Source organism: Gobius niger (assembly GCF_951799975.1).
Source record: "Gobius niger genome assembly, chromosome: 9".
NCBI classification, from domain to species: domain Eukaryota; kingdom Metazoa; phylum Chordata; class Actinopteri; order Gobiiformes; family Gobiidae; genus Gobius; species Gobius niger.
In genome coordinates this window covers 34,229,546-34,252,659 of record NC_136860.1, presented here as the reverse complement: position 1 = coordinate 34,252,659, position 23,114 = coordinate 34,229,546, and the positions used below count along the sequence as shown (strand labels likewise).

At 41.4% G+C, this 23,114-nt stretch overlaps 1 protein-coding gene across 1 annotated transcript in view; it reads left to right on the top strand.

The window, feature by feature from the left end:
• The window catches only part of slc49a4 (solute carrier family 49 member 4), a 156,951-nt gene that overhangs the window by 100,410 nt on the left and 33,427 nt on the right, over window positions 1-23,114 (top strand). Inside the window, exons 6-7 of the mRNA XM_079563451.1 lie at window positions 6,707-6,774; window positions 19,407-19,534. Of these exons, the coding sequence (XP_079419577.1) occupies window positions 6,707-6,774; window positions 19,407-19,534 (196 nt within the window). The remainder of the gene's footprint in view (window positions 1-6,706; window positions 6,775-19,406; window positions 19,535-23,114) is intronic.

Genomic DNA, 23,114 nt, shown 5'->3' with positions numbered 1-23,114 from the left:
TTCATCCCTGGCAGTTTCAGCTGTTTACTTCCTACAGTCTGTCTCAGAGTCTCGGGATGTTGCTGTGTCTTGTCCGCTGTTTTATACAGGTTTTGGCGCTGTCTTCCTGCCAATAGGCATAGGGCTGGGTACCGTTCGTTTTTTTTCCGATACCACTACTTTAACGATACCTGTGTTATTTTAATTGAGTTAAAATAATGTGCAGGAAAAGTATGGTTCAGGAGGAAAGTCCAAACACGGCACATCAGAAAACAGGAGCAGCAGCGTCACCTGGAACTTCATGTTTTGAGCAGAATTCCCACTAAAGCCGTGATAAAAAGAGAGTTCGGACATTATTCCCTCCTGAGCTGCAGGAACAGACCAGATCCACATCAGGACCGTTTACTGAAGATAAACTTTTCTAAACTCACTGAGCTGTTCGACAGTGAAAGCTCCTCACACGTCACAGATCTGTTACATAGTGAGAGCGCTCACTCTGTCACTGACAATGCACCATAACTGTTCCAAACATGGCTAATGCAGAGTGAGCCTCACCTTTTCCAGAAACAATCTTTGATCCCAAACGCTCCGGTGCAGCTGGAGTTTAAACAACAGCAGTAACTTCAGGCTCTGCGGCTAAAGCTGAAGGTAAAGCTAAAGGTAAAGCTAAAGGTAAAGGTAAAGCTAAAGGTAAAGGTAAAGGTAAAGCTAAAGGTAAAGCTAAAGGTAAAGCTAAAGGTAAAGCTAAAGGTAAAGCTAAAGGTAAAGCTAAAGGTAAAGCTAAAGGTAAAGCTAAAGGTAAAGGTAAAGGTAAAGCTAAAGCTAAAGCTAAAGGTAAAGCTAAAGGCAAAGGCAAAGGCAAAGGCAAAGGTAAAGGTAAAGGTAAAGCTAAAGCTAAAGCTAAAGTTAAAGGTAAAGCTAAAGGTCAAGTTAAAGGTAAAGCTAAAGGTAAAGCTAAAGGTAAAGCCCATGTGTTTCTCGTTGTCACTGCTTTTCTCTTTGTCTAAGATTCTAGTTTCTTATTCAGTCCAGCTTTAGTCCTGGTTTAGTCCTGGTTTAGTCCTGGCTCAGTCCGCGGCTCTGCCCTCTCTGATAATGACTGAAGTGTTAGTAAGTTACAGCTTCACTTCTGCATTTGCGCTGAAGCTGCTCATGAGTTCAGGCTTTTTTAGACTCACTGTGGATCATTTATTGACGTTTGGAGAGAAAAAGTACCGAAAATTAGCACCAACATTTTTTTTTTCGATACCGCCCCCTACCGGAGCTTTTCGGTCGGTACCAAGTAGGAACCGTTTAAGACACACTTCTCCACCAAATTATCAATTAACATTCACCAAACTTTCCAATTGCTTGACTGACTTCTCTCTCTCTTTCTTTTGGCATCTGCATTTGGCCGCCTTCCCCCAAACCGAACAACACATCCATCCCTCCTCTGTCCGGGCTTTATTCTGAAGGATTGACTTTGAGAACCCCCCCTCAGGACCATCTTTCTGATCAAACTGTTTGCCGTCCCAGCGCTCGCCTCACACCGGGCCCGATGCGTTTTACATTTAATAACTTTTATAGTCCACTCTTCTTCATTAGAGCGGCTCCCTGACAGCTCGCGGCGCAGCGTGATTAAGCAGAAAGCTCCGGTGCCGCTTGAGATGGGACGAGCGAGAAGTCGGGCCCGCTCAGATTCGGTTGAACGTTGGATGAGATATCGGCGTCGGGAGATTGATGGAAAGCAGACTTCTTCATTGGCGCTCGGAGACGCGGCCGCACCGGGGTGATGTACTGGAGAATGCGCTTTGTTAAAGGTTTATGTAGATTTGATTGTCGCTATTGAAATATTCGCTCTTGCCTTTGACTCCTCTGTTGTGGCAGGGGTAAAGGATGATGTCGTTGCAATATTAGGGGACCCTTTTTCAGATCTTGAACCGGAATCTTGTCAGGAATTGTCGACATGCCTTTACAGTGCCAAGCTTTTATTATTATTAAGTCTTTTTTTCTCATATTGATCAATCCTTTTCATATACAGACTGAACAGAACATGCTGCTGCTCATTCATAAACAATAACATAGACTTTTCATACAAATATCCTTAAAAAGTGCACCGATATCACTTTTTTTCTACAAATGATACGAGTATGAGTACCTGTTGATACCGAACACCGATACGGGCACAATTCATTTTCCTCAAAACATACTTTCTGAAGTATACACTGTTTATAGACTGACTTTTTCACAGCAGATTGTGTGACAAAGTGGGTTTGTCCCAGTATTTATTTTGGACACTTTGCTTCGTTTTGCAATATACACCAGCTAACAATAACCCTCAGATTCATGTATAAGTTAAAGAGGGGGTATTATGCTTTTTTCAGCCACATAGCACCAGTCTATAGCACACTACAATGATGACGAAACCTTCTGTTGGTCTGTCAATGCAGTAAATTAGAATAACTGCCTTGTATAAAATTGCTCTTTCAAAATGGCGGTTGCAAATGACTTGAAATAGGCCCCTGTCTCTTTAAGAACCTCTGACCCTTTCCGACACGCCCCCTCCACACGCTGTCTGTGGCATCACAACAACACTGCGCTCGTTGTCTCAACTGTATTGAAACTACGATCGGTGCATTTTAATTTTTATTGTTGGAAAGGAGCTACTGTCTATCACTTTGTGAACAATGGCCACACAGGATATTATTTGGAGACGAACCTTCCACACCGGACGCTTGGAAGAGGCTCTTGCCTGAAAAATAACTGCTGTTTGGAGGCTCTCTCTTTGCATCTGCCATGCCCTATGGATCTCTAACTATACCCCCATGGACGACACCAGGATCTGCAGGAGCCCATACGATTCAAAGACGGACATTATCTGTGCAGGTGGACAGTGGTTTTTCGAGGTTACCCGTTAGCTTGTTATAATCGACTACAGCTCATTGTTGATGAAAAGTCTGTAATAAACCACACATGTGTAAAGCCAGGCTCATTGTGTGATCATCGTAAAGGCTGCTTCGAGTAGTTGCTGCTTTATTGACGTTATTTGTGCATAATATGCTGCCTGTTTTCAATGAATGTTGTGAAGGTTGTTAGCTTGTCGCGGCTAATAGTGCCTTAGCTCCGGGAGAAAACCACTCGGCTACGACTCACTGTAGATGAAATGTGAGCAATAAACTACGAAATCAACAAGCCCGGCTCAGTGTGTCATCATCATAAAGGCTGCTTCAAGCAGTTGCCTGTTTTAGTGACGTTTTCAATGCATAATATGCTTGTATTCAGTGAATTTTCCCGTTAGCTTGTCGCGGCTAGCTTGTTAGCTCCGGGAGAAAACCACTCGGCTATGACCCATTGTAGATGAAATGTGACCAATAAACTTCCAAATCAACAAGCCAGGCTCCGTGTGTGATCATTGTTAAACGGTTCTTTATGTGTGTGGTGGTTTTATTGACTTTATTTGTGCATATTTCTCGTTTTCACGTGATGACTCGAGGTTTAGCTTAGCATTAGCTTTCTCCGGAGGCTCTGTGCATCATCAAGGCCCAGCACAGAACCAGACACTGAAATAAGTGTTCTTGTCACCGGTTTTAATCCTGGGTGTTTAGGTAACAAACACTGATGTGTGTCTTTGTAAAAGTCTGCTGTGGCTCCGGTTCACAACACATGGAGCTAATCCTCCATGATGACTCTGTTTACATCTTAGGGCTAGACACTGCGGGGAGGGGGTTCTGCTGAGGAGCAGTGGTTGGTTACTCGGCTGGTGACGAAAGGTCGGAGGCGTATCCTGGAGGTCGAGGGCGTTTCCTGAAGGAATCAGGCGTTTTATCCCTAAAATGGCCGCCATCAGAGTTTCTACAGATTACTCGAAAATACGTGAATGTGCTAAGGCAACCCTTCAGGCATGGTTTTAATGAGGGAATGACTTTATAACATGATGTAAAGCTTGAAAAAGTCGATTTTGCATAATAGGCCCCCTTTAATAATTACATCACATTGTCCGTTTAAAGCTTTGTTTATTTATTCATTTAGTCAGTACACAAACTTACCTGCAGCACTTGTGCTCCTTCCGAAACCATCAAATTGCTAAGAGCTCTTACGCCAAACCGGATGTGCGTCAGCGTCCGCCATGGCAAGTTGCTTCCGAATTGGTAAGTCAGTTAGGAAGGAGTTAGGAAAAGGAGCCTTGATGCTAACTATCATAGCCACTTTAGCATAGGGACCTCTGATGCTAACTATCATAGCCACTTTAGCATAGGGACCTCTGGTGCTAACTATCATAGCCACTTTAACATAGGGACCTCTGGTGCTAACTATCATAGCCACTTTAGCATAGGGACCTTTGGTGCTAACTATCATGGCCACCGGTGATTAGGAGCTATGTGCCATCCCATAAGCCACTGCGCCAAATCCCCCCACCCCTCTGGCCCCCGCCCTCGAGTGATTCATGCGCAACCACTGTTGATTGACAGGAGCACATTTAATAATAAAAATTATAATAATTAAAAAATAAGATTCTGCACAAGCCAAACTTTATAAAAGTGACAAAATCCATGTTGTCGTCCCCACAGCTCAGTCACATGTCAGTGTTAAAGAGGAAACTCAGGAAACAGATTAAATGCTTCTGTTTTCATTTAGTAGAAACTTAAGCCACATGGATCATTTGCATAATGTAGCTTTAAGAAACAGCTGCTGAAATAAAATAACACTAAAGGGAAATGTTTGGATCATTTGGATTTATTTTTCTCCTTAAATGTCTTTGTTTGGACACTATGTTGTTGTTGGACACTAGGGGGCGACATGCACTTTTGTTTGGCCTCACTCCACCAATAACTTTAAAGAAGAAGAAAAGCAGCTGTTGGTGATGTCACTTCCCTTTCCCCTGTTTAAGGACGGACGGATTGTTCCAAATGCTGCTGAAGGTCTAGTTCACTAACTGCTCAGATCTAACAGTCGACCCCATGAAAGGTTAAGGAGTTAGTTGCTCGTGTTAGTGCTTAGAGGCTACAATTTTATGGTTTCTGATTGAGCCATGGTGAGAACAAAGGGAAGGCGTGGTCTTTGTCGGCCATTTTAAAATCTCAGGCTGTGGTCCCCCCCATGTGGCAGGGGGGAAACTTTGCTTTGAGTTTCCTTTGTGTATGATTTTTGGTTTGTATATTTGTTTGTTTATTTGATTTAAACACCTATCATTTTGGAGGAAACACCTACTTGTTTTATGTAAAATATAGACGCGTACGAGCTGAACTTATATTTAGAATTTACCCATCAAGCAATGATACAAACCTGTGGGAGGTCCTTTCCCATTGGTTTGTGCTAGATCGTCTGCTCCGGAGGGACAGTCTGCTGTAAAAACGTGAGATATCATGTCGCAAATTGAGGTTAGGGCCAGGGAAATGGTTAACCTTAAGGCTAGGATTAGGGTTATTTGTATTTTTAGACAAACCAACTCATAGATCAATACAAAATCACAGCAAACTGTCCCTCCCGAGCATACGATCTAGCACTAACCCTTCCCATTAGGGTGGTATAAAACCTGACTGCTTCTAGTCACTAAGGGGGTGCCATTTTGTGTGGGACATGTTTGTCAGAGACGTTCCTTTTGTGTGAAAAGTAAATGCTTGGTAAGAGTTACTTTTTGTGTTAAGTCTGCCTGCTCTTTTCGACCCCTCGTGGCCAGCTTCCCCACAGATTGGTTAGTAAAGAGTTCCTGTACTCGCCAGAGCCATTAGCAGCTCGTTAGCGACGAGGTAGCAACATTAGCTGTAAACTCGGTCACTAACAAGACAACATGTAGCTCTGGTTAAATCCAGCACACACTCTGATTTAGGGAGTCTGTAATAAAGTCAGTTCTATGTGGAATATTGTATTTCCACTGAAGAATTCTCCAGTTTGTTTCTCTTTGCTCAGCGGAGACGGGCTGTGCCACATGTCAAGTTTTATCGGGACCTCATTAATGAGTATGAGTACAAGCCATAGATCTAAATAATAGAGATCAGCGGGTCCCATTCAGCCCCACTCAGTGTAATGATCCCGCATGGTCTGTGAAATTAACATGGCTGCTCAAGCTCTTCCTACAAAGCCTGTTCCTTAAAATGTTAAAATCCAGCAAAAAAAGACAAAAATACAGCCAAAAAAAGTGACAAAAAAACAGCAAAAAAAGACAAAAATCCAGCACAAAAAGTGACAAAAATCCAGCAAGAAAAGTGACAAAAATCCAGCAAGAAAAGTGACAAAAATCCAGCAAGAAAAGTGACAAAAATCCTGCAAGAAAAGTGACAAAAATCCTGCAAAAAAGTGGCAAAAAAGAGACAAAAATTCTGCAAAAAAAAGTGACAAAAAAACAGCAAAAAAAGACAAAAATTCAGCAAAAAAATACAAAAATTCAGCAAAAAAGACAAAAATTCAGCAAAAAAGTGACAAAAATCCAGCAAGAAATGTGACAAAAATCCAGCAAGAAAAGTGAAAAAAAAGAGACAAAAATTCTGCTAAAAAGTGACAAAAATCAACAAAAAAGTGGCAAAAAAGTGACAAAAATCCAGCAAAAAATGTGACAAAAATGCATCAAAAAGTAACAAAAAAACAAAAGTGCCACAAAAAAAGTGACAAAAACACAACAGGGAAATAAAAAGTGACGACAATGGCAAAGAGGAGAGAATGCATTTGGTTTTAGCGGGTGGTAAGAGGTTAAAAACAGACGACAAATATAAATATGGTTCATGTTATTTACAAAAATGTTTTCCATTTTCAGGTGGACGCTGGTTGGATCGGCTTCTGGTCGACCATCGGCGGCTGTGTGTTTGGAATCGCCATGGCCAGGTGAGTGAAACCTACATTTTCCAAACCATCCTCCCCCTCTTGTCTCGAAAGGTGACAGCCGGGCAGCTCGTGTCCTAAATACACCCCCAAAAAACAACAACAACTTGCTCAGCGGAACACTGTTGAACCCACTGAAGTGAAAACTGCTGAACACGCACTTCCTGTGACCGCCAATTTAAGTTTCCTGGTGCTTAGATTAGTTTATAAGATGCACAGAAATATGTAAAAAGGTTTAGATCCCACCTTTCTGCTGACATGAGGAGTCACTATTGTAATGACTTGGTGCGGTGTCGGATCTTATTTACCACATGCAGTAATCAGCAGGTTTGCGTGACACTATTTTCACCCAGAATGAAGGATACAAGCCGAGTGCAGATTATCTTACAGTACAGGCAGATATACCATGGTCATTTGCTTATTCCAGATCATCTGCACAGCTACCAAACTGCAGAGACAGCACCGACAAGAAGGCACACTCGTCCTGGAAATCGGCTTTATCATCCAAAACATGCCTTTAGTTTTGTTTCATTCACACAGGTTTGAGTGTTTCTGCTCTCAAAACAACTCCTTAGCACGTCAAAAGGTTATGAAGCTCCCGAAGCTGTTTTTGGTCTAAAGGCCTTCACCAAATGTTCTGATCATGCAGTGTTGTTTTCGTCAACGAAGACGATAACGATATCTTTTCGTTGACGCCCCTTTTTTTAATGACAATAACGTACATGACGAGACGTTTACGAGTTTACGTCAATGAGACGAGACAAAAATGTTTTTGGTCAGATCGTTCACAAACAGAGTTTGTGCGCGGAGTGAGAGAACACACGGTGTTCGTCGTGCTGCTCATGATGCGGCAGCGGCGCCTCTTTCTCTCTCTCTCCCCGTGGCGTGCGGTCACTGCTCGCGTACATCCTCCTCGGAGCGTCTGACATCCAGGTCACAGGGACTTTATTGTTTCTCAGGACAGTTTTCAACACCGTGGCGTCTGAACGCAGAAAGCACGTTGATGTAGCTACGTATGTGCAGACAGCGCTGTTGGTAAAAAAAAAAAAAAAAATCTAAAAGCGATAATCAGAGGATGAGGAGAGCGGGCGCTTTGGGGAAAAGTCCTGTTCACAGTCGACCACTTCTGCCAGAGCCGATCGTGGTGTCATCTGTTTGTCAAAAGCCAATAGAAGCTAATATTTATCCCATTTTCCAAGACTTATCGAAATTAATTATAACTTCTTATAATGAAACAGACGAAAACGTGACAAAAACCTTCTTAATTTTCGTCTGACTAAAACGTGACTACAACTAGCACATTTTAAATGACTAAAATGTGACTAAACCTAAATGCAATTTTGTCCAAAAGACTAAGACTAAAACTAAAAGGGCCAAAAACAACACTGTGATCATGGCAGACCTGAGATTGTTGTTTCAATCTGATTCCGATGCTGATACTTGGACTAACGGAGATTGGCTGATGCCGATTTTTAAATAGTTTTTATCGGCCGATGCTGATAACTGCACCTTCCATATTAAGCTCGTGCATGACGGCACTTCAGACCCGAATTAACACCTTTCTGAGTGACAGTGCAGGATTTTAGAGGCAGTTGTGGGGAGCAGGTCTGGGCTCATTCTACACATTAGGACATGGCTGGAACATGTAGGGGGAGGAAAATACTAAATTTTAACATTTTAAACTCTGTATAGTCCCTTTAACAAACTTGTAGATAACCAATTTTCATTACAATGTTCCTTTGTTCCCCTGATGCTTAGCGAGTTGTGGGAGGACTCGTTTTAAAGCCCTGACTTCGCTCTCTATTAGGGCTGAAACAACTAATCGATTAATCAACAACTAATCGATTACTAAAATAGTTGTCAACTATTTCAGTAATCGATTAATCGTTTTCTAGTAAACACAGACTAAAATAGAGCAAAAATGACATGACAATTATATATTTTGGATGAAAACCTACTTTGTTTTTAAAGTGAGGGTCTGTAGTGTTTTGTACATTGTAAATTTCTTAAATATCTGTCTTTGCCTCGTCCAATCAGAAAGCAGAATTAGCAAAGAGCCTCCTACAAATGTTTACTTTAAGTTTACTCCATCAACATGTCCTCAAGCGGCGCCACTTTAGCTTTATGTGGTCAAAAAATTGAAAAAATACAATTTCCATGCACCTTTCACAGCCAAGCGATTAATCGATTAATCGTGAAAATAATCGGTAGATAAATCGATTACCAAAATAATCGTTACCTGCAGCCCTACTCTCTATCACTTTCGGTCCTGGAGATATCGGCTTTTATTGGCGCTCGATTGGCCGAATGCCTATATTGCAAAGCCTCCAATATCGGCCCGATATGCCGGCCCGTTGATATATCGGTTGACCTCTACTCTGCACAGCTGCTGATACCAAGTACGTGTCCTGATATATGCTAGCCGGTTAAATGGATTCTAATGACCGTCACCATTTAGCATCAATCATCCCAAATCATGAACGATCCAGATGTTTTTAGGTGTTTTGAGGTCATGTCAAAGCCTCGTTGGAAATCATTTGTTGGAACAGGGTCTGATAGTTAACACCATATGTTCGATACCTCGGAGTGTGAATAAAAGCAACAGCCTGGCCCAGGAATAGACGCTTCACTCAAAGGCATATGGCTGATCCTGCACTGTTTGTCACTTCCCTACGCTGCTTGGTTATGTTCTTTTTCTACTCTGAAGAGTGAAGCGATAATGTATTTTCTGTAATTATTAGTTTTTAGCCCCAGCAGAGCCGCTACAGCTTTGTTTATTATCCACTGAAGCAACAATTGCTCCAATCTTTAAGTAATTTAAAGGGGGGGTATTATGCAAAATGGACTTTTTCGAGCTTTACATCATGTTATTATGTCATTCCCTCATAAAAGCTTTTTGAACACAGGAAAAGTCAGTATAACCTCCGAGGAACTGCTATTTTCAAAAAAGCAAAAGCTAAAAAGAATAAAAAGAGTCGATGTATTTCTGTAAGAGGAGTTAATCTGTGGAACAACCTGGAAGATCAGTTAAAACAGTCCCAAACAGTCAAAGCTTTCAAAAAGTTGTTTAAAGCTACTAAAATGCAAGATTATATAAGTTTAGAATGAATAAAGTAAGAAAAATAAATAAAAAATAATAATGATGACATGATTTAGTTCCAACTAAATTAACATAAAACAAATGTATGTACACATATTTGTTGGAATATTGAAATTTATGTTACTAACTCCAGATACATGCTTATTTCTCTTCTGTTTGACACTTGATATCGTTCATTATTAATGTTTGTGTTTGTTTTTTGTGGAAGTCTGTAAACTGGGTTAGGCGTAATAAGTTTTCACTTCAGCCTAAACCCTTTCGGTCGTGTTGTGCACAAAGAATTGGAAATGTTTTTACGTTTAAAGGAATGAACTGACCGAATAAACTACGACTACTACTAAAAAACATGCCTGAAGTGTTGTCTTGGCACATTCACGTATGTTTGAGTAATCTGTAAAAACTCTGATGGCGGCCATTTTAGGGATAGGTTTGCCTGAGTCCTCCTAGGAACGCCCCCACCTCCTGGAGACGCCTCCGAGCTTTCGTCACCAGCCGAGTAACCGACCACTGCTCCTCAGCAGAACCCCCTCCCCACTGATGCCACAGACAGCGTGTGGAGGGGGCGTGTCTAAAGGCTCAGAGGTTCTTAAAGAGACACGGCAGGTGAAAGTGTTGATTTTTCACGCAGTGGTCGAAGTGGAGATTTTTTATCTATTTTCCTCCCTTTACATCTTAGTTTTCATGTCAGATATAAAAATGATTGATGATGATTTATTTTATGATGTTTTGTCTGCGAGGTGGGGGCGACCCGGAAGTAGCTGCTGCGCCGCGTAGAAAGGCCGTCTTTCCCGCGGGTTTTCATTCATAAATATTGACAGATTTTACATCCACGTGTCCTGCTAAGGGGCCCCGTGATGACGCTTTCACCCAAATATGGTGTTTTTCCTCCTACGAGACGCTGGAGCGGGAAAGTGGAAGAACGGGCCGAGCATGCGCACTCGCTACAAAACTTCAGGGCTGGTTTTCTCTGAATGAGATTCGCCGCACTCGGGCAGAGCCTGAGCCCTTATAGAAGCTCACACAACACAACAAGATTTGGAAGGTTTTTTCAGAGGGATTTTTTAATATCTAATTCCTAGCCTGATTTATTCAGCTTTGAAACCAAAAAAACAGGCGAAATTTGAGTTTTTACAGATATTTTTTTTACTGATGATTAGTTTATTGAAAAACTAAACAAAATATCTTAGTTACTAATATGTCAATAAAATAAAACCATAAACTTAATCTGTCTCAATTCATTATTTTGATTTCATTGCCCAAAATATAGGCAATTTTGGCCATTTTAATGCTCAAAATGCCTTATTTTTTGTGAAAACATAAAATGACAGAAAAAATGCAATACATTTTTTTCTCATATTTATATCTGTGATGTTCAGCAAACGTTTCAAATTGAAGTCTCTACTTTTATGTTTTTTTCCCTATTCACCTGCAGTGTCTCGCCTTAAAGAGACAGGGGCCTATTTCAAGACATTCACTACAGCCATTTTGAGAGAGCAATTTTATACAAGGCAGTTATTCTAATTTACTGCATTTACAGACCAGCAAAAGGTTTGGTCATCATTGTAGTGTGATATAGACTGGTGCTATGTGATTGAAAAAAGCATAATACCCCCCCTTTAAAGGAAAATTACAACATCTTACTGGGTAAGGCAGTGGCCGATATTGATGCCTGGAAAATCTTAGGTGTCGGCACAAGTTATGATGCCACCGTTGTCTAACATAATACTGTCTAAAGTAGTAAATAAAAGCCTGAGTGATGCTCCTTAATCTAACATATTTTCCAACATAGACAGATCTTCCTTTCACATCCTCTTCTCTAACGCCGTCGTCTTCCTTCTCCCTTAATGCATGGACTGAATTAGAAAGATCGAGCGCCGCTGAACAGCCCGTGACGCCAAAGCCACTCCACGTCCATTGATGAATATAGAGCCTTAGAGTAAAGACAAAGTGTAGAGTCTGCAGTTAGACTGCGCTGTTAATCAATGAGAGAGCGGGGAGAGTGTGTGTGTAAACAAAGGGCTGACTCATTGGTGTTGATTGCACAGAGGCAGCGGAGGGGCAGATCTGTGCAGTGTTTTTAGGCCTAATAAGACACTCGCTTTTCTATACACAGCTGTGGATAGAAAGACTTCATCAAACTGGAATAGGGATAATGCAGACCCACAACCCCATCCGTTTTCTTCCAGGGCTGCGCTATATTAAGGCTATATGCTCAGGTTAATTGGTTTTGTGGCGAAAGGATAACATTTGTGTTTATTTCGCAAAGGAAAGACCCAAGGACAAGATGACTGCGCCATCTCGTCCAATCAGAGGACATGATTCTGTTACTTTTTCGCCTTGAGAGAAGTCTGTGAAAACGGCTAAAAGCTTTGTGACAATAGCGCCGTGTAGGCAGAACTTTTCAGGTTGTGCCTGTGTTGTGCTTGTTGGAGTGTTGCTCAGAGTGTTTTTCGCTGCTCAAATGGAGATCTGTCTGTTGTTACACGGTCAATAACTGTGATTTTGCGCCATTCCAAAGATCCTAACAAATGACAAACTAAAACACAACACAAAGTTTGTATTGCTACCAAAAAGGCAGGCTTAGGGTTTGAATTTGGGGCGAGTATAGCAGTAGAGCAACGCTTTTCTTAATCTAGAGGTATCTATTGCCGCTTTACCACTTGCACTTCTTAGTTCCTGTCCAGCTAAGTGTCGACCCGTGTGGTTGAGTGTTTGGTCAGAACAGTGTCAGGTATGAGCTTTGGGACTCTGCTCAACCCTGGGCAAAAGTAGCTGAACTTAAAGGGACAATACAGAGTTTAAAAAAGTTAAAATTAAGTAGTTTCCTCCCCCTACATGTTCCAATGTTCTAATATGTAGAATGAGCCCAGACCTGTACTCAAAAAGGTGTTAATTCGGGTCCAAAGTGCCGTCATGCACAAGCTTGATATAGAAGCTGCAGTTACACGTATGACTTGAGGTGGCAGTAGTGAGTATAAAATGGCTAACTTGCATCTAGCCCCTTTAAACTAACTGGACTCTGATTTGCCAGAGCAGACAGGACCACCCTCACTAAAACCGGCCTGTCATTCGAGATTTAACTGCTTTTTAAACAGGTGATTTTGTGATGGTAGCATTTAGCCGCTGTTAGCACAACTTAAAGAGGGGGTATTCTGCTTTTTTCAATCACATAGCACCAGTCTATATCACACTACAATGATGAGCAAACCTTCTGTCGGTCTGTAAATGCAGTAAATTAGAATAACTGCCTTGTATAAAATGTCTCTCTCAAAATGGCTGTAGTGAATGTCTTGAAATCGGCCTCTGTCTCTTTAAGAACCTCTGACCCTTTCCGACACGCCCCCTCCACACGCTGTCTGTGGCATCAGTGGGGAGGGGGTTCTGCTGAGGAGCAGTGGTTGGTTACTCAGCTGGTGACGAAAGCTCGGGGGCGTCTCCAGGAGGTGGAGGCGTTCCTAGGAGGACTCAGGCAAACCTATCCCTAAAATGGCCGCCATCAGAGTTTTCACAGATTACTCAAAAATACGTGAATGTGCTTTTAAGATGGTGTTAGCATAACATCTGCACTTAGCTTACCTTCAAAGTTCGTGTTTTTTTTTTTTTTTTTAACAGTTTACATTTCCCATTTTTGAATCCGTCTGTATCCAAAATAATAATTCAGAAAAACTCGATTAGTACTCAATTAGTGCTCAATTTCATTTACTCAAGTACATGAACTTTGAAGTAATTGTACTCCTTAGCGTATTTCATCCATACGGTACTTTTAACTTTTAACTGTACTTTTGCGTGAATAAAGATAATAGTTTTCCATCTGAGGAAAACCTTCAAAACGGCATCAAGAAACAACATTTACCGAAGGATTACTGCACTGAATCTGGGTTTTAGCTGCTTCTTACCTCTAGTTTTTGCCTTGGCATCTTAGAATAATCCCCACCAGAAAGCAGTGTCTTTATCGCGGCTCGCAAATCTTTCATCGCGGTTCTTTTGATCCTCTAGCAAAGTGTTTTCCACAAAAGTAGTAGAAGTAGTAGACGAGTGAAACGAGGCCAAACAGGGCTATAGGTTGAAACGTCCTACGTGGAAAAACAGTTCCCCCAAACTTTGGAGGGAACAGTCCATAGAAAAGGGGAAATAATGGACACGCACACTGAATCTGTCCTCTCTTTTGTTTTCTTGTTGTTTGTATAAAGCCCTATAAATAAAGTCTTAATATTTATTTTATTCAAATCGCCCACTTGCCTTTCTTCTGCTCATTAAAGCTAGTCATCAGCACAAAAGCCATTGCCCCCAAAGCCACAGCTATTTCCCCTCTTTCTTGCCAACTTTTGAAATTCATCTCGGTTTATTACAATCAAAATTGCCACAGCACAGTGTTTTTAATTTATTTCGTTTCTGCCTGCGCTCTCTCCATCTTCATCATCAGTGTGGCATCATTAAATACAGTCCCAGGAAACTGGAAGTAATGAGCTGAATAAACCCCGGCTCCGTCTCCTGTCTCTTCAATGGCTGTCGTTAAAAATAAAATAAAGGCAATTTTTGAAGTATCTTATTGTGGACCAATCTCAAACTTTGCCCGGGGCCGAGAGCACTTTTAATTCTACTCTTGGGGCGACAGTGGGGGGTGGCTCAGGTGGTAGAGCAGGCGTCTCATGTTTGGAAGGTTGGTCTGTGTGTCAAAGTGTAATAACACGCTACCTGACCAAAAAGAAAAGTCACCCCCTGGATTTAACTAACTGTTCTGATCTGGGGTCGCTGCGGTTGTTCGAGTCTAGGTTCAGTCTTTCGGGCATATTCCCAGATGATAATGCCAGGATTCATCTTTCCACATTGTGAGATTTGAACCCTCTTCTCTAATTGGAGAAAGTCACTATAATCTGAAAGGAACAGATGTCTTTAACCCCTTAACTCCCACCTGAACCGAGCACATTTTCTCAAAAAAAATGACCAAAATGTAACAAAAAAAGGACAAAAATTAGATAAAAAATGGAGGAAAAAATGAAAAAATGTGACAAAAATGACCAAAAAAATAACAAAAAATGTGATAAAAAATGGATGAAAAAATGACAAAAATGTGACAAAAAAACGACAAAAAATTGATAAAAAATTGATGAAAAAATGGAAAAAATGTGACAGAAAATGTGACCAAAAAAATAAAAAATAAAAATGACAAAATGAGTTGAAAGGTATGAAAATAGCAACAAAACTGAGACGAAAACAATGATGGAAATGTGATGAAAAAGTGGCATTGGCAAAAAAGTGACAAAAAATTTATGAAAAGTGGCAAAAGTGACCCAAAAAAAATGACAAAAATGTGACAAAAAATGGCAAAAAATTGATAAAAAATTGACAAAAAAGTTACAAAAATGAGTTGAATACCCAACAAAAAAATGATGGGAAAAAAATCTGATGACATGAGGAAAAAGATCCTCTCGGTTCAGGCGGGAGTTAAGAGGTTAAAAAGCCCAGGTTCAATTCTAAAGTGATGGAACGCACTGTTACAGGGACAGGAAGTAGTTTATGGAATTAACTTCAGAAAGAAGTGAAAGAGTCAGACTCTCTCCTGTAGTTCAAAAAACACATAAAATCTGTTAACCCCTTAACTCCCACCAAAATTATCACGGTTTTCGGTTTTATCGCGGTATTTTTTTAAATGTGTGTTAATATGTTCAGAAAGCATTGATAGTCCTACACAAACTGAAATAGTTTCAAAAAAGTTTAACAGTGTTTATTACATTAAAAAAAATACAGACAAAGCCTTTTCACATCAAAGTAAAGGAACTATAACGATGTGTTGTTGATGTTTCAAGGGTTTTACATGTACTATTTTTAGCGTCAGAAACAAAGATAAACCGTCTGTATCAGGAAAACTGTTGTTGTCCTTCCAGTGAGCTTTGGCTTTGCAGATTTGGGAAAATGCCGTCAGACAGTGATCATTATTAAATTCATAAAACTGCGGCGAGAGTGAATCTGGGAGCCCCGTAACGCATTGCGCCATTGTGCGGAGGTATCCGGACACGGCTTATGCTGGCGGTGGCGCTGCAGCCGCACTATGGGGCGACTCGTTACATTCTCCCTCAACCCAAAGTCCCACATCAGCATTTCAGCTAAAGCTCTAACGTTAGCTTCCTGCTATAGAGGGAGACGGTCACGCTAACGTTAGCTTCCTGCTATAGAGGGAGACGGTCACGCTAACGTTAGCTTACTGCTATAGAGGGAGACGGTCACGCTAACGTTAGCTTACTGCTATAGAGGGAGACGGTCACGCTAACGTTAGCTTCCTGCTATAGAGGGAGACAGTCACGCTAACGTTAGCTTACTGCTATAGAGGGAGACGGTCACGCTAACGTTAGCTTACTGCTATAGAGGGAGACGGTCACGCTAACGTTAGCTTCCTGCTATAGAGGGAGACGGTCACGCTAACGTTAGCTTACTGCTATAGAGGGAGACGGTCACGCTAACGTTAGCTTACTGCTATAGAGGGAGACGGTCACGCTAACGTTAGCTTCCTGCTATAGAGGGAGACAGTCACGCTAACGTTAGCTTACTGCTATAGAGGGAGACGGTCACGCTAACGTTAGCTTACTGCTATAGAGGGAGACGGTCACGCTAACGTTAGCTTCCTGCTATAGAGGGAGACAGTCACGCTAACGTTAGCTTCCTGCTATAGAGCTGTGGGAGACGGTCACGCAGGAGAGTCAGAGGTTCGAAGTCTTGCTGCTTTAGAGACACTTTTTCCTGCACGTTCCACAAACAGGAAAACTGTCTCTATCAACTGTCCTTCAGCTTCTTAAACACACAAACATGTCCAGACTTCAGGCTCGGTCTCTGAGGCTGATCCTGCGCTGTCGTGTCGGACATGATTCCAGCTCAGAGAAAGTTTAGTTTTGGTTGTAGCTACAGAGGCGCCTGCGGCAGCTTCAGCAGAGGAGACGGCGCCTCATGAGGCTCATTTTGCCTAAACCACGGGCGCCGTAATCCACCGCGGTAACATATTTTTTTTTTAAAACAAGACGGTAATTATTATTGTCAACATTTTTACCGGGGTTTACCGCTACACCGGTAACCGTGACATCCCTAGTGTGAACTTCTTTTTGTGGTGACTTTTTGTTGGGTCAGACAGTGTACTTTCCTCGCTGCTTCTTCCATAAACCCTGTTATAGATGTATCTCCCTGTATGTGTTGCAGTTTATTTGAAGTATAATTCTCGTGCACTGTTATGTCTCACTGCCCACACTCGTCGGACGTTTGTGTGGAGAAACGTCCAGCTGATTTACTGACTGATTTTTAGATATTTTTCCTCAGTCGTCCTTTGATTTCCAGCTGCTATCCCACAATTTAGGTCACTAGTTTGACTCCAACTTTGTGCTGTTAGACCTTTTGCCATCTTCACTGGCTTAACTCTTCTTTTAATCCAAACTTCATGAGCCCGATCAGTGACAAAGCCCGTTATCAGTGACCGGGGACCTTTAGTTTGATGGAGGAGCAGAGGAGAATAAGCCTCTTATTGCACTTGGCTCCGGGGGAGTCCGATTGGACAGATACAGAGCGGTTTTGGGCTCAGATCTGGGCTTGAGGACTTGGGAGGAGGACTGGGCCAGAATCCCGTCTCTCTCCCTCGGTCTGTGGCTGGTGGAGCAATGCCAGGGTTACAGTTTTGGACAGACGGATGGTTTAAAGGCACAAGACTGGGAATGTGTTGCTTGGTGTTTCTTGTCATAACATAAGTTTAATAATCAAGTATATCAGAGGGATGGATTAAATCAGGGGTAGGCAACGTCAGGCCTGGAAGCCCAAGTGCACAGGAAGAAGGAAGAAATGACATAAATCTACTTGAATTAAGAGATTAAATCTAAGGTTTGAGTAGATTTGGTCTGGTTTTAGATGAGATAAAACCTCTAGTAGTAGTTATTCTCTTGATTCAGATAATTTTGTGTCATTTCAAGTGAAAAACAATTATTTCCGACTCAAATTCAACATAGAATTTGATGAATTCAAGCCATTTTAATTGATTTATCTCATTTAACCTCTTAACTCCCGCCTGAACTGATATGAGAAGATCTTTTTCCTCACGTTAACAGATTTTTTTCCCATCGTTTCTTTGTTGGGTATTCAACTCATTTTTGTCAAATTTTTGTAATTTTTTATCAAATTTTTGTAATTTTTTGTCACTTTTTTGTAATTTTTTTGTCCATTTTTTGTCAATTTCTTGTGACATTTTTTGTGACATTTTTGCCACTTTTTCATCCATTTTTGTAACTTTTTTACTTTTTTACGTTTATCAACATGTCTGACACAAGACTGTCCAAACACATCTTTAAATGGGACCTGTCTAATAGATTATTTGGTGACATTTTTGGTGATGCTGATCTCCAATTTATTTTTAGAAACAAGTTAAGATGTAACGTTGGAGAAATTAAAAAAGTTTACTTTGAAAAATATAAACTTAAATGGTTAAATGACGTCTTGTTTAAGCCAAAGTTGAGAACTTATATTTTGATTAAAGATAATTTTGGTCCTGAGCCCTATGTGACCATGAACCTATCCAGAGGTCAGAGGTCAGTCTGTGCTCAGCTGAGGTCCGGGACTCTGCCCCTGGCACTGGAGACGGGACGATTTCACTCGGTCCCAGAGGAGGAGCAGACTTGTTGTTTGTGTCAGTTAAATGATATTGAAAATGAATTACATTTTGTGTTTTATTGTCCTTTGTATTATGAACCGAGAAGGCAATTATTTTGTAAACTGTCTGATGTTGCTGTACATTTGTTTGAAATCTCCGATGAGGAAAGGCTTAAGTTCTTGTTCAAGTATAAGCCATTTCATTTGTCTAAGTTTTTGTTAAGCGCTTGGCTTACGCGGAAGAGGACACTCTTTGTTTAATGTTTTTCCGACGTCTGCCTGCATTTTTGTGTCTTATAAGCCCATGCGGGCTGGGCACCTTTGGGTGCAAGACAACAAATAAGAAATAAACTAAACTAAACTAACTTTTTTGTCATTTTTTCTCATATTTTTGTCTTTTTTTTGTGTCAAATTTTTGCAATTTTTTTTGGTCAAATTTTAATCACACTTTTGTCATTTTTTGTATTTTTTGTCCATTTTTTGTCCATTTCTTGTGACATTTTTGCCACTTTTTCATCCATTTTTCGTCACTTTTTTGTCAATGTTTTCTCGCTTTTTTGTCACATTTCCATCATTGTTTTCGTCTCAGTTTTGTCGCTATTTTCACAGCTTTTTTTCCAGAAGCTTTTGGATTGGGGTAAAGCCAAACTGGAGAAAATGTGCTCGGTTCAGGTGGGAGTTAAGGGGTTAAGATGGTAATTTTTCCAGTGTTGTGCTTCTTGTTGGAACATGTAGGGGGAGGTAAATACATAATTTGGACATTTTTAAACTCTGTATAGTCCATTTAAACTTGGTAAACATTTGAATTGGGTGAATGACTGCTTGTGCTGGATTTCAGACTTGACGAAGCATTTCTCTCAGTTCTGATGTTGTTGTTTCTCATTGTTCTGTTTGATGCATGATCTTCTGTTGTCTCCAGGTTTGCCGACTCGATTCGGGGCATGCTGAAGATGATCCTGGTGCTGATGTTGGCAGGAGCCTCTCTGGCCTCCACCTGGTTCACGCTGACCTGTCTGAGCCAGTACACGCACCTGCCCTCCACCGCAGGTATGTCTAAGTCATCGACTGTGAGCCGATTTCTCTTTTTCACACATTTTTACACAGTTCCTGATCTTATACGCCGCATAGGTTTATGTCATTATGCATTGAAGCAGAAGGAGCCAAAACCAAAGTCACTTCTCTGAGACTCACTGAGCTTCGAAATCCCAGCAGGACTCCCTTCAGCGACTGATGCAAATAAAGCCTCACCTCGACTCGACTGCTGGATTGGATTTAGGTTGGATTTCGACATTTGCAAAGCGTCAGTGGGCTTTAATGTTTAGTTTATTGCCATCAAAGCGTCCCAGACCACCTGCCTCTGTTCCCCCGGTGTTTTGTGGGAACGAGCTCCAGAAGAAACGTGATCGCACGGTCGCTGAGCAATGCACTAAACACAGACTGGATTATTCAAAAGGCAGATCGGATCAGGGCAGAAGTTTGTCAGAAAACAAGGACTGTGTTTTTCTTAAAAATTCGATTGCTGGAAGTTTTAACAATGAGTGATTAGCGCTGTCCTGACAGGGGGGTTCTGATGTCGGGGTGACCCACATTGCCAAAAGAATAAGGGAAACACTGGAATGTGAGGAATAAAAGTATAATGCACTGAAAACCTTTTTATGTATGAAACAAATTACATCTTAAAGGGATATTTCAGGATGTTTGACATAAGGCCTCATTTCCTAGTTATCCAGAGTGTTGCTGATTTCTGGAGTTTTTTTTTTTGTAATTCATGCAGTTCTTATATTTGAAGAGTTTCGTGGCGCTAGGCCAGTGCAAGTCTAGTGCATTTCTATGGTATCAGGTAGCCTGCATTAAAAACAGTCTGACCCGCTCCACAGAGCACCTGAGGCACTTATAACACCAGACCAGAGGTTGCATTAACCGAAAATTCTCCGTCATTTACAGAATATTTTTTACTTTGATGGAAAATTTCAAAGGCCGTCATTTTGAAGGATTAAAAATCAAGCCATAACAAAAATCAAGCGCAGCTCTGTTGTTTTTCATAGCGCTCGTGGCTCTCTCTCTCTCTCTCTCTCTCTCTAAAGTTTCACACCGCGTCTTGTCTTGGATGAGCTCTTACAAGTTGTATCACTGCCTTGCTCGCTAACTTTCCTAACAACAACACGGGGAAGAAAATCACGATACAAACACGGTTAAAGGCTAATAATATCCTTCCCATCTGGAGCGCTCTTCTCAGGACGAGCTCATCTATTTCCCCCTCTCTTTCTTTCCCTCCCCGTGTGCGTAGCGGGCGGCGCGTAGTGCAGTGACGTGAACTGGTAAACATTGAAAAAATGCAAATAATAAGCTCCACTTTACATTTGTATGAGCGTAATCTGAGGCTTGATATTGATGAGCAGGTGACGCTCTGAAAGTCGTCTCCTCTCAGACTTTTACGCACGAGTTTATACACATTTCTGTTGACAAATGTACCATGACTGTTCAGATCAGGTTTAGTTTAGCTCCATTTATCCTGCAATCTCACATTTTTACTAACATAAATAATGTATATACTATATATATACATTTATTAAAAATGAGAGATTCATTCATGAAGGAAAAACATTGCTCATGACAGATTTTTTTCAACCCTGTCCATCAAATTGAAGGCGAGAAATTATCCCGAGCGAAACCACTGCACCAGACTAACCATATAAATGTCTGTGTCCATAGAATCATGTTTGCAACATAACTGACCTGCATCACATGAATGATCGCATTTTGAGGGACTATTTTCTAGCAGATCACTCCGCCGTCGCATACCTTATACAACCACGAAGCTGATGCTGCTCAAATATAAGTTGTTTTAAATGCAAAATCGACACAGACATTGATATGGTTTATATTTATATGGAAAGCAGAAGTGCAAAGCCAACCACACATACAGCCGCTGGGTCACCGCACTACGCATTATTATCAACCTTTTTTTCTGCATAAAAATTTGCATATTGTACCTTTGAAAGACCTCGGCTGGAGATCCACTTATACATTTCTATTATAGGCACAAGAGATAGATTTTTACATATTTATTTGACCCTAAAAACATAAACACCATCATCTATTTGGGAGGAAAGGGTCTCTTATCTTCCAGCATTGCCTTTGAGATCGTGAAATTTCACCATTTTGTCGGTAGAAGGAAACAATGTCAAGCCAAAAACAATATTCAAACGTTAAAAATATGAATCCCGGCCCCACTGACAATATCCAGCATCTTGATTGATTAACTTAGAACCCTTTATGACACTACAGTCCTGAGCTCTAATGGTGGATTCATTTAAGTAACCTTTTAGCTCACCGTGTTTTAATAAAAGCACCATTTTAGCAATAAATTCAACCTCCCCTCATTTCCATTAAAAACTACAACGGCGAGAAATTGCACTTTCTGCCCGCGTTCGATCTCCACACCTCCAAATATTGACTCGTTTAGACACAGCGTTTCCCGTTGCCAGCTCCACTCGCCTGTTGTTGCCAGTTGATGATAGCGGCTCTCATCATCCATCATCATTGAGAGCTCCCCGGCTGCTCCCCCTGCGTCGCAGCCCAGTTCGACGCTCTGGCTGTGGGTTTGGGCCTCCCGCTCCACCTGGCTCTCGCTCCTGTCCGTCTCCCCAATCCAAACCCCCGCCACTCGCCAGGACGCCAACGAGCGCGACCGCGAGGGCTGTGTGAACAAGTGACCCGTCGCTCAGCTCGTCAAGCGGGTTGGATGAACTGACGAGGCCGGGTCTGCCCGTGTGATTATCCTCTCATTGGTGTGGATGAACTGAAGGGTTCAGGAATAACATGAGCGGGGATGAGTCGCTTCGTGATGTGTATGAGCGTGATATTTAAAGGGAAAAGGCAAAATATTGGATGCTGCCATTAAAACAGACCAATATTGCGAAGACAGTATCTTGTCAAATAGTCTTTAGTGCATTGGAGCACATGTTGGAGCACTTTGTGGAGTCTCTCGCTCCAAAATCCACACCGCCAGCCACAACAACACAACACAACGATTAGCTCTTCGCCAAATGACAATGGGCATCAAGCGATCAGAGCTCTGTCAATGCGCACTTCCCTGATGTACCATGAGGGTCATTTCTCTCTCTCGTTTTTAAATACAGTGTGGGGGATGCTTAACTCATTGACTGCCAGCCATGGTCAAATCAGAGAGCTCCCCACAATTTAGGTCTAGGTCTATGTCAACACGAAACCCACCAAAAGAAAGATTAGACTCTCTTCTTTCATCTAAGAAAAAAGTTTGTATGTACCTCTTTCCATTCTTTAGTAATCGTCCGTAGAAAAGTGCTGGTTTCTGACCAAAAAGCTGAGAAAACCAGCTTTTTGTAATCAAGCAAAACAGTGACGTGATCGCATCCAAAGGGCAATGCTGCCACCTAGTGAGATTTTAAAGAGGGGGTATTATGCTTTTTTCAATCACACAGCACCAGTCTATATCACACTACAATGATGAGCAAACCTTCTGTTGGTCTGTAAATGCAGTAAATTAGAATAACTGCCTTGTATAAAATGTCTCTCTCAAAATGGCTGTAGTGAATGTCTTGAAATAGGCCTCTGTCTCTTTAAGAACCTCTGAGCCTTTCCGACA